Source organism: Podarcis liolepis (assembly GCF_965112155.1).
Source record: "Podarcis liolepis genome assembly, chromosome: 8".
Taxonomy (NCBI): domain Eukaryota; kingdom Metazoa; phylum Chordata; class Lepidosauria; order Squamata; family Lacertidae; genus Podarcis; species Podarcis liolepis.
In genome coordinates this window covers 21,450,135-21,462,359 of record NC_139560.1, presented here as the reverse complement: position 1 = coordinate 21,462,359, position 12,225 = coordinate 21,450,135, and the positions used below count along the sequence as shown (strand labels likewise).

Below are 12,225 nucleotides of genomic sequence, written 5' to 3'. Positions count from 1 at the left end.
ACATGAGCAAACAGCTCCCAGGGCAGCTGCACACCCTGGAGGGGTGGGGTGCTGTTATGTACTGAGTTGAATAGGATCCAAAATGCAGCAGTCTGATTGGTTCTAGAACAATAGGATCCAAAATGCAGCAGTCTCATTGGTCCTAGAACAATGCAGCAGTATGATTGGTCCACAGGAGCTACCCAATCAAGCTCCAGGTGGAAGTGAATCCACAACCTGATTGGCCTACAGGAGAATTAGCCGGAATTAGCCAATCACGTGCAGCCCATTGTGTAAATAATCTATATAAAGCAGATATTTTGGGGGAACTTTCATTCCTTCTTACCACTATGAGCTGAATAAAGAGCATGAAATCCACTCTCGACTCGGAGTATATTTCAGGTACATTGGGTGAAGAAGCTGGCTGCTGGCCAACCCCACTGGAGCGACCCAAGAGAGGAGCTCCGGGCCACGCTGCGCTGGGGGCACCTGCTTCACGCCCCTTCAAAAATCTGCACTCAGTGCCATGGCCCCCCAGACACTGCCCACGCCATGCCCCTGACTTAGCAGAATCTTCTCTAAATATTCTCCGCCATTTTCTCCCCATAATGTCCCAGGATGACACTTGATCTGGGCTATTTATGGAGGATGCAGAACGATGGCCAGATTGTCAGTGCATAACTCAAACTCCTTTGTGTGGATTGTGAAGTCGGGTTTGAATGGGGATCACTGTATCTTTTCTTTCAAGCATTGTAGCAGCATAGTTTAATATTTCTGTTTTAAAGTTTTGCTCAATGTTTTTAGTGGTTTCCTTACTGTATCGTGCCGACTTTTTGCTCGTGGGCAGTGTGACCTTACTCCCCAAGGTCGTGTAAACCATGTTTACTGGAAAATATTTATTCAAGGTGGTAGGTAATGCCAGCTTATCTGCTTTACCTGAAATTTTCATGTTTTTCTCTCCCAACCAGGCCACCAAGAACAAGACAGGTTTGACCGCAGATTCCTCATAAATGTGAAGCAAAACACCTGACATTATGTTTAGCACTAAAAGGTGAGTACCTGTCGTTTCTCACCTTCCTCTGTCTTTTTTAATCCATCCAGACAAGATACAACGAATGTTCAGGAGACCTTGATGTGGAGCATATGAACATGCATACAAGGACTGCATTACAATTGTTGTTGTTTGCCTTTAATTTTTTTGGGGGGGGTGAAAGAGCGCCCACTTGCTTAGTTTCCGGAATGAACAGGGCTGCTTAAGAGTTAAAAGTCCAACACTCAAAAAGCTCTTGACAGTTTTTTAAGTGATCAGCTGCAGCCCTTGAGAAATCAAAGCCCCTCTTTCCCTTTCTGCTCTTCCTCCTCTCTGCTGGTTCTCTCCCTTCCCCCAGGGGGAAAGTTAATACGCAACATGCAGGTGATCAGGTGAGAGAGCCCCTCTGTAGTAGCATATGTACACCTAGCACCACTGGCAGAGCGTATGTGCCTGCTGCCTGGGACGGGCATGCAGGGCGCGTCCCCTCGGGGGGCAGGGCATGGAGGGAGCCCGCTGCAGCTCACTGCAGCCCAGCAGAGCAGTGGCAGTTCTCTGCTGCTGACTCTTCACTCCTTCCCCAGGTCAGACCTTACCTGGGAGCAGAGTTGCAGTGTGTGATGGCCTGGGACTCGGGCTTGGACTCGGAGCTGCAGGAGTCCGCAACAGATCCTCTGCCTCAGGCGGCATCAGAACCAATACTGGGCCTGATTCTGAAGAGCCCCAGTCTGCACAGGTTCCCCTGCCCTGCAATAAGCACCGGCTGGGCCGATTCAGGGGCCTGAGCCTGCCCTGGCTCCAGATGCAGGGATTACCTCATTGCCTTCAGCTGGGCAATCACTTACAGCTGCTCCACTACCGGTTTGGTTAGGAGAGGCTGAGGCGGCCTCTGGGTCTAGTAACCCACTGACATCTCCCGAGCTGCAGAGACTCAGGTCTGAGAGAAGGAGAGACCTGAGTACTCGCAGGAGGAGTGCTCACCTTCAGGTCAGGGAGGTGAGTCACTGGGGGATCAGGACCAGCCGTTACCACATCAGAGATAAAAGGCTGCCAGACCCCACCCCAGGCTGCGGGAGCAACATTGCTGCTTGCTGGAACCTGCCTGAGACCTTGTGCCTGACCTAGCCCGGTTACCTGCCTTGGCCCTGTTGGACTGACTCCTCGCGGAATCCTTGGATTCCGGACCGGACCTGGACCGCTTGGCTTGGGTTAACCCCCCGGCCCAGCACACAGTGGAACTGCGGTTTGGTGCCAGGAAGTTGCCTTGACAGCTCCTGCATGTGTTCCGCCCAGCCCAGCCGAGGAGAGAGGCTCCGCTGCCAACTCTCCTCCACTCCGATTGTGGCACCTGACCATAGAGCCCATGGTCCCTGGCAGGAAATAATGCTCAGAGCCCAAGGCCTCTCCTCAATGTGTGCCATTTTCTTCCAAGCCTCATAAGGACTTCCCCTTGTTGTTGGCAGCCAGTGCCATCCCTTGGACAGGTTGTAAGAAGGCAGGCAGGTGGGAGGTGACCTCAGAACAGACTTAAGGTTGCCCTAGTAGACCATCTTTCCCGGGCGCTCTTGATGGAAAATGCCATTTTAAGTAGAGCAAAATTAAATTGCTCTATAAAGAGAATTAAAAGTTTGGGTCTGCTCTCACAGGAAATCTGAAAGTGTTCTAATATCATAGTGGCATTTACAATGTGAACGGATTCTGCGTATCTCATCGCAATCCCATTTTCAAGCATAAAACTTGTTCCCTACTGGCTGGGTTGGCGGGCAAAACACTGTGGTATGAAGCGTAGTACCTGCTGACCACAGGTTTGCATTTAGTGAATCATCTCTGCCTGCTGAGACCTGAGAAACTTTGAGAATAACTTTGTCATACTTTGAGGTCATAATCAAGGAAAATAGCTGGTTATATATAACAAATACATGCAAACGAGCTGTAACAAAAAATAGGTGATGCGCCTATTTTTTTAGCTTTGTTTCTTTGTTAAACTCATAGCTTTAGGACAGGTTTAAATGACCCATGTTCAGAATACATATCTTGACTTAATAAGCTAATATATGTATAAACCTTATGACCATTCTGTCCATGCACCATCACCTCTTCCCTCCTTTCTTAGTGATTAACCCAGGAAGTTCACAGGCCCACAGGAGGGCTTGTGGGAGTGGATGTCAAAAAACACCAGAGCGATCAGTTCTTGTGCTTTTTTAAAGAAAAGTGTAGACTTACAGCAAATCAGCCTGCCAGTTCTCCTAGCCTTTGTGGGATGGGCACTACAGCAAGGAGATTGCTTGTCCATGTTCAGGCAAACAGGCTTACATTCTTTATACACAGCACAGCATATGTCATTTTTTCTAGGACTTCCCACCTGCCCAGATAAGGGCATAGGTGGCGAATACCCAAGTCTTACAGATAGCTCTCCTTTCTGGGCTCTCACCCCAGTGCGCCAAGCCCACAGATAAGGATAACATCAAAGCAAGCCAATTACCTTATCTCAAAGCTAATAGAGTGACTGGATGGTCAGGGTATAAATGATAAATTTATTATTATTAATTATTATTAAAGAAAGTGAATCTGAACATATATGAACCCATTGCTACAACAAATACCAATAAATTGTGGGGTTGGTTTGACTACCAAGATGGCATTAGCAGAGCTTCTGGAACAGTCCACCTTTGGTTCAACACATCTTCAATGGACCATAGTTTCCCACGCAAAGAAACAATGCATACCAGAATAAGAACAAGTCAGGGACTTAAACCAGCTTCAAACCCTGCTTTTATATCCCAGATTTCTCCACACTGGTAACCGTAGCTTCCTGCTCTTGGATGTGACTTTACTACATTTAATTGAAACTAAAATAAAGAAACTGGAGATCAAGATTTTCAGCAGTCTGATTTGGGGCGCAATGTGTGATTCCTATAAACTGAGGATTGCATGCTTAAATTTGTCTCATTGAGATGAATGAGACCGAATCGTGCTTTATTTGTGGTCCTCTGTCAAACTCTGGCTGCCTTGTACTCTGCATGACTTTTTTTTATCCTAGTCCCACCTTTTGCTTCCAGTTCATGTCCCCCCCCCTCGATTGGAATTCCCACCTCCTGAAAGGCAATTAACACGATGAGAATAGCAGGTAACTATTTTCTCGTGTTTTGTTGCAGCATTGTCCTCCTTCCTGTCCGTTATTATATGTTTAGGATGCTTTCCATGTTGGGTTGTTTTTAATTTCTTTTGCTGTGCAGAAGTGGCAAATTCCATGCACGATGGAGCAAACTTGCTTTCTGCTGCTTTGGAGGGTTGAATGCGAACCAGTGGATTCAAATTACAAGAAGGGAGATTCTGGTGAAACATCAGGAATAGCTTTCTGACAGTAAGAACTGCTCATCAGTGGAGTGGACTATCTCAGAAGGTGGTAAACTCTCCTTCACTTAAGGTTTTATACAGACTTTTGGATAGCCATCTGTCAGGGATTATTTGGCTGAGATTTCTTTAGCCTAGGTTTGAATAGGAAGCTATTGCCATCACCTTCACAATTTCTTTAAAAAGATTCATAGAAGTGGAAAGAGGTATTTAGGAATGAAAAGCAGCTGCATTCAAAAGAGACCTAGAAATGAAGGCTTGTTGACAACTAATTTTATTTAGAGTAGACCCAATGAAATTAATAGACCTAAGTTAGTAATGGCTATTAATTGGATGCCTATATTTAACGCAGGTCTAGATTACTTATTCATGATATACTATAACTGGCTCAATTATTTCTCTCTCAAAAGTTTTGCATCTTCTGTTTCTTTCTGTGTATTTTTGTTATATATTGCTGAAATCTATTTCTGGAATGAACTGGCAGTGCAATAGCTGATTAAAGCAGAATGTTTTTCATTTTATTCCCGTATCTTGTGCATGGAACTTAGTGGTATTTTCTTACTTTTTTGGCACACAAATTGAATGATATTACAACATGTGAGCAACAGGGCTTGTGCTTCAGTTGGTCTGTTGTGGGTGGCAAGTATATGTGATGATTGCAACAGACAGGCTGTTTTGGAGGGGTTTTTTTTGTAAATGTTAATTCACACATTTATCTATAGAATGGCTTCTTGTCTAGGATGGTCTCTTGCAGATCATTGACATGCTGTATTCTTTTGCAAGTGCAAACATCAACTGTTTAAACATTGGTTTTTATTTAAAGATTGTCTGACAGTGACAAGAGGGAGGCTAGTTCTGCTGTTCAGTGCAGATGTCATGAATCCCTTGGTGCTTTTGGGCTCAGGCACAGGATGGCAGACTCTGGGCAGAGATGAGAAGGGATGGAAATGTGGGGCTGGAACACATGGAGCACAACTGGCTCCAAGGTTGGGGCAGGTGTCCCAGCTGCTCCCCCCTCTTCTGTGTGGATGAGGGCCCTGCCAGAGTCTTGGGAAGGCTTCCAAGCACAGCCTGGGGTGGCCAAACGGAACTGAGAGAGGGAGACAGGTTCAGCAATCTCTCCCAGGACAAGGTAATGCTTCTATCTACATTTAGTGTCAGCTTGCAGGTGAGACGGTCCTACAGGAATATTCACATAAGTAAGGGCTGCACCCTGCCTCACCTTTAAAGCTTGCCAGGTGGGTGTGGAAACTTGTTTCAGCAACTTCTCAGCCCCCATGCAGCCTTGAATTTTTTGTCACTGGGCTCATGAACCGAGCCAATGCTCATCCTTGCTAACCTTTTGCCTTATGAAAGCTCCAAGGTTGGATGATGATGATGATGATTGTTATTTATACTCCTCTCATCTGGCTCATCTGGGTGGCTCCCAACAGAATTAAAAGCACAATAAAACATCAGACATTAAAACCTCCCTAAACAGGGCTGCCTTCAGATGTCTTCTAAAAGTCTGATAGTTGTTTATTTCCTTGACATCTGATGGGAGGGTGTTCCACAGGGTGGGCGCCACTACCAAGAAAGCCCTCTGCCTGGTTCTCTGTAACCTCATTTCTCGCAGTAGGGGAACCGCCAGAGGGCCCTCGGCGCTGGACCTCAGTGTCCGGGTTGAATGATGGGGGTGGAGACGCTCCTTCAGGTATACTGGGCCAAGGCCATTTAGGGTGTTAAAGGTCAGCACCAATACTTAATTGTGCTCGGAAACATACTGGGAGCCAATGTAGGTCTTTCAGGACCAGTGTTATATGGTCTCGGTGGCTATTCCCAGTCACCAGTCTAGCTGCCGCATTCTGGATTAATTGTAGTTTCCGGGTCACCTTCAAAGGTAGCCCCACGTAGAGCGCATTGCAGTAGTCCAAGCAGGAGATAACCAGAGCATGCACCACTCTGGTGAGTGGATTAGCTCCTTTCTCCCTTCTGAGTCTGTACCATTACTCTGCTTTAGTAAAGATTGCTTACTTACATACAAGTAAGAGCACCTGCTGTCATGTTTTGGGGCAGAAGTCAGGACAGCCAACTCTGTTCCAGGGATTAATGTTTGAATGCCAAGGATTGCCTCTTGATATTTGCTGCTGTGAACATGTAGACCACTCTCTTTACAATCACAAACTCAGACTTGCAAGTAGATGGGTGAAATAAAATGCAAGGAATCTTGCATGTCAGTTCTATTGAGATGTTATTGCCTGTCACTCTGCTACCAACTTGCCCCAGGATGCAGAAATCAGGTTGCATTGTTTACTTATTCAGTAAGGCATGCTTTAAGCAGGACAGAATCTCAAAGTATAAATGTGTTTTACACAGAATTTATTTTACAAAACCAACAGAGCACATGCCGATAAAGTCAGCCTCACAGATTTCATACAGTATATTGTAGAGAATCTTTTTGTGGTTATGGGAGGAGTGGAAGATTGCATGTGATTTAGTTGCAAGCCCATTATATGTATATATTTTAAGCCAGACTCCACCAGAATAGAAGAGACAGTACAGAAATTCGGGTCTGGTTCTTGAGTAGCTATTTCATATGACATTTGTTAATTTTGTTAAAGTAAGAAAACAAACAGGTAGAACCAAAATGAACAGAGAACTGATTTCAAAAGCCTTTCAAAAAGCAGAGCAAGAAAGGAATCAATTTATAAAATCAATTTATTGTGTTCTGCAATAATTGTTTTGAATAAATGTGGTGTCCAAATGTAAAAAGCTCCTGTACATTTAAAAGTTGTTCAGAACAGAACAGAAGGTGTTTTACTATTAATCAGTAAGATATCCCAATAATACAACACCTTATTAATAGTAAAACACCTTGCTTCTTTTAACTCCTTTGTTGTATGTTGCCTAGAGATGTTGACATCGGCAACTAAGGGAACAACCCAGAGCAAGATCTGACAGGCTGAGTGAGCTAGGATCCAGCAGATCTCCGGCTGAGCCGGGAGACCCCAGCACAGCTGCACAACGGTGTCTTAACTTCCTCATCCTCAACATAGGCAGAGATATGCCAGCATTCCCCCCCCCCCTGACAACCCTATCCCGTCTCAACAGGTAGCCAGCTGGGTGAGCTGAGCCCAGTGGATCTTAAACTGGCATAAGCTCTAAAAAAGTGATGTGCAAGGGACATGGTGGAAACATAACCAGAGACGAGGGACTTAGCCTGGATCATAAGCCTGTTCAGCTCAGTCATGTGACCTGGCAATTTCAAAATCTTTCCCAGGCCACCTCAGTTAATTTTTCTCAGCTAAAATGCAAGGTTTTTTTTTTGCCAAGTTAATGCATACTTTTCAGTTTGATTAATTATTGCTTGAACCCCACAGCTTGCTATCTACCTGTTTACAAATTTATTGTCAAAATCTGTAATCGTAAAAGATTAATGTATGAAAACATTGGTTTTCATTAACCAAAAAAATCCCATACAATCTGATTGAGTATACAGTAGGAACATCTGTAGCTATAGGTGCATTTTTGTTCAGACTTACTTGTTAGGAATGCCGTTGCCAGCAGGTAAAAGCAAAGATCTATGACAATCCTATTCTTTCTACAAAACTTTATTATCATCAGCATAAGCATTTTAAAAATGTGTTAATCCAACCATGTGAATAAATCCCATTTGGACATCATTAGAATGGTACTGTCAGTTATTTAGCCTACAGTGCAAAATGGGTATGGTGCTTTTATCAGACACCATGAAATACTAACAAATGTCTCTTGCCATATGTTGCCTTTTTATGGCAGTACAATATTTATATGTAACATGGCTATAAATCTCACAATTTGAGGGTACTTCAAGTTAAACGCTGTTGCCATTTCAGTTCCAGGGAGATACACCTCTGTCGATTTTCTGGTGGGGAGTCTTAAGTACAATTTGGTATGCGTTGTGTGTCTATTTTTAATGGCACTTTCCATTAAAGTTTTAATTAAGCACACGTCGCTGCATGCAGAGAGGTAATCAAAGGCTCCCAGGAAAGAAAATTTAACTCTGCTCCAGATGTACTGAAGAATGATTTCTTGATAACACCCAGATGAATTTCAGATAAAGAATATCTCTTTATGAAAATATTGCCAGCTTGGAAAAAAAATACTTACTCTATAAATGGGTATTTTCCATAGTTAATATGCAGGAATTGCTTCCCTGCTGTTTCTTGCGCATATTAGGGAGTGGAAAGAAGGGAGCAAAATGGTTATATATACTAGCTATCGGGTCCTGTAAGAATGTGGAGTATTTTGTTGCTTCACTACTGAAGCCTTCAGAAAGTCTTCAGGGGCAGCACCACATTATATCTCTACATCTGCCCCTGGTTTGTGGAATAGCCTTCCTTTAAAGATATGGCAGGCACCCACTTTCTAGAGACAACTGAAAACATTTTTGTTCTAATAAGCTTTATCAGATGGATTAATGAGTCTTTGCCATGAGTGTCTATTTTGTATTTTAGTTTTGTTTTAAATTTAGTTGCTGTAGTTCTTGTGTGTGCATATGTAACTGGGGATTTTGCAGTTTTTTAAAATTTTGTATTGCCTTGAAATAATTGTGTAGAAGTTGATTAAAACAACAACTTCTTTTCTTCTTCTTCTTCTTCTTCTTCTTCTTCTTCTTCTTCTTCTTCTTCTTTTTCGTCTTCTGCTTCTGCTTCTGCTTCTGTTGATCAGGCATGGGGAATTTTTTGTCCCCCCAGATATTGTTGAACTACAACTCACACCCTCCCCAAGCATCAATAATTCTTGCTGGGGCTGATGGGAGTTTTAGTTAGCAACATTTGGAGGGCCAAAGGTTCCTCACCCCAATTCTGTTCAAAGGGTAATCAAGCAAATGAGCTAGTCTATCGGGATAAGGCTCTGGGGAAGTCTGTATTTATATTTATTACTTAGAATATTAATATACCACATTTCCAAAAAAGCTTCAAGAGAAGGTACCATAACAAAAACACAATTTACAAGCCGACCATCTAATATTAGACAATATAACAATGGAAGACAAATGACAATTGCAATAAGCGAATGCCTGATGCAAGTGGTGTGCTTTACAATTCTTTCTAAACTATCAAGTAGGAGCCTAGAAGCTGTGGATCAGGTCTGATCCATCTACAGGAGGGGAATGTTTCATTAGTAAACAAACCAGCAGAACGTTGGGTTTCCAAGCCTCTAGTTTTAGTGTAATTCACCACTTTTGCTGAAAGAAATAATTGACAGGACAGCTTGTAAGCCACAAACAATCCCTGCTTCAAAAATGCATCAGCTTTTTTAATCTCATTAGGCCACTAGGAAGATAAAAGTGTGCAAGCAGATGTTCGCTGCCACAATGGCTGAAGTAATTAGCAACTTAGGATCTTTATTAGGAAAATGGAAAATGGTGGCTTTGGAAGTTGCATTAATCTTTCTGTATTGGTTTCCATTGAATTTTGAATTCTTTAAAAATAAAGAAGTCTAATGCTGTCTTAGATGGCAAGTAATATAATAATAATAATAATAATAATAATAATAATAATAATAATAATAATAATAGTAGTAGTAGTAGTTGTAGTTTTTTTATTACTTATACCCTGCCCATCTGACTGCGTTGCCCCAGCCACTTTAGGTGGCTTACAACATAATAAAAGCACAACAAACGTCAAACATTAAATTCAGGGCTGCCTTCAGATGCAAAACAATTACCTCAACCTAAAGTGATTGGTTTGAAATAGTATACAGGCAGCGTGGAAGTGTCCTTGGTGCTGAAATTAGTGTGTGTGGAATAAAAAGAGATTGAGTAGGTGCAGGGGAGGAAAAAGCCATGAAACAGAATCAAAAGTCATGTCACCTCAACATGGCTAGTGACTAACTGTCAAACCTAGATGAGTTTTGTTATAAAACTTTCTACTTTAATACCACAAAAAAACTTTTTAAAAAATTACCAACAAATTTAAAGCTAGAATACTGTGAGGAAAGAGTGAAGTGCATTCTCTTCTGTCATTTAAAACAAAGAGAATTCTTGAATTGTACTACTAATGTTGTGTTTGAGGTATGTGTGGCACTGTACAGAATGAAAGGTATGTACTGCTTTTATGGTAGGTCATATCTTATTGTATATATTGCTCTACACTGTATGGGTTGGTGGTAGATAGGTACCTTAATAAACAAATAAATACATGAGACAGGAGCATAATTTACAACACCGAAAGTAATCCCTTTGGCCTCTGACAAACATGCATGCTCTTAAATGAGCTCTTAATGTCAAAATAAGTACTTGGCCAATAATAATTGCTGTAATCCCTGGGGGGAAATTACTTTTTGTGTGGTATAATGGCAACATTCACTTGCTAGGTTCTGCATTGACTACACTGAATTTAGGATAGGTGACAAAGGATGTGGTGAGACATTCTGCTGTAGCTCTTCTGGGAGGGCTATTATGATGAGATGGCAAAAGTATAATAAAATTTAAGACAGAGGTACTCTCCTGGGTGAGTTAGATGATTCCCCCCCTTAGTAATCATATGGTCTAAAGTTTCTGTGTCCTTTTTAACAGCTGCTGCACATTGTTAAATGAGTTTGACCTGCCATGGGAAAATTGCATTTCCTCTTTGCTGTTTCTTTGCAGGCAGATGGGTCTGCTGCTAGTAATGTTGTTTTGCCATAAAGCCATTAATCCTCCCGCATCCCTGCCAAAAGATTAGTCACTCATACCTCAAAAGTGATTCTCAACTCTGTAATTGCACAAGTTTTGGGAACAAAGTTTAAACAGGATACAAATATGAATGACCAGATAATCAGAAAATTGCATAAGCTATCAAAGCATTTTAAGGGGACAGTGTGGTAAGATTGACACGATGAAATCCTGCCCAAATATAAAGTCCCAGAAAAGGATTTAGCAGCCAGGAGAAAGCAAGGGTTCCAAAGCAAACATGTATATGCATCTTCTTTTTAGATTCTACCAGCCCCATAAGAATAGAAGAATTTCTTTGCAGAATCAGATCAAGATAATGCAATTGCACATTTTTGTTTCCAGAAACATATTCCATAAGCCAGACGCACCTTTCAGATGCTTTCACGCAGGAATGAAAACATCAGCCTTGTGAGAAAAGCTACTGCAGCCGATTCTGTAAGGGGCAAGGCAAATCAAAGCAGTCCACTGGAGAAATATGTGGAAAATGTGAAAGTGATATCCATTCCCTGATTTTCTCCAGCTTCTGGAATTCCACAATATAACCCTCAATCTACCTAGATCTAATCTTGCCTAGGTCTAATCTTTTTATTTAAGTTGTCTAAACTGGAGCCCATCACCACTCGTCTCTGGTTATTCATACATTTCTTCTTGCTTGCCGTTCACTCATTTATAATTTTAGTTGTATGCCACTTTTACACACACACACACACACACACACACACACACACACACAATCATGCTCAAAGTGGCTTACAACAAAGAAAACAGGGATGCATTTCAAAAACCAAGCAGTGCAAAAAAAAAAAATCGTAATAACACAGCAAAACAACACAATAGCAAATATAATTACAAAAAATAAAATAAAATTCAGTGTTATAAATATAAAAACATTACATTAACAACTTTACAACTCCTGGTGCTAGAGAAATAACAGGGAAACATCTAGGTCTGAGAAACATTTCCCGTGCTGTTGCTCACAGCCTGTCTCCTGCAGCAGCTTGCGAGCCTTCCAAAAGGAAGGGGTGGGGTAGCTGGAAACACTCCTCCGATGATGTCCTCAACGTACCACCAATCATTAGGTAACACCCAATTTCTAATATCTTGAGAGTGGGAGAAGCAAAGCTCCTGCCATGGGGCACAAAAGAGGAAGCAGCATAGCTTCCTTTACTCACCTTTGCAGTTC

General features: G+C 42.2%; 1 protein-coding gene across 8 annotated transcripts in view; it reads left to right on the top strand.

Annotated features, from left to right (window-relative positions):
• The window catches only part of OXR1 (oxidation resistance 1), a 236,097-nt gene that overhangs the window by 51,267 nt on the left and 172,605 nt on the right, over positions 1-12,225 (top strand). For all 8 annotated transcript variants that reach the window (XM_083516645.1, XM_083516641.1, XM_083516644.1 and 5 more), the window contains one exon: positions 948-1,030. In XM_083516645.1, coding sequence (XP_083372771.1) covers positions 1,014-1,030 — 17 coding nt within the window. In that variant the 5' untranslated portion in view covers positions 948-1,013. The remainder of the gene's footprint in view (positions 1-947; positions 1,031-12,225) is intronic.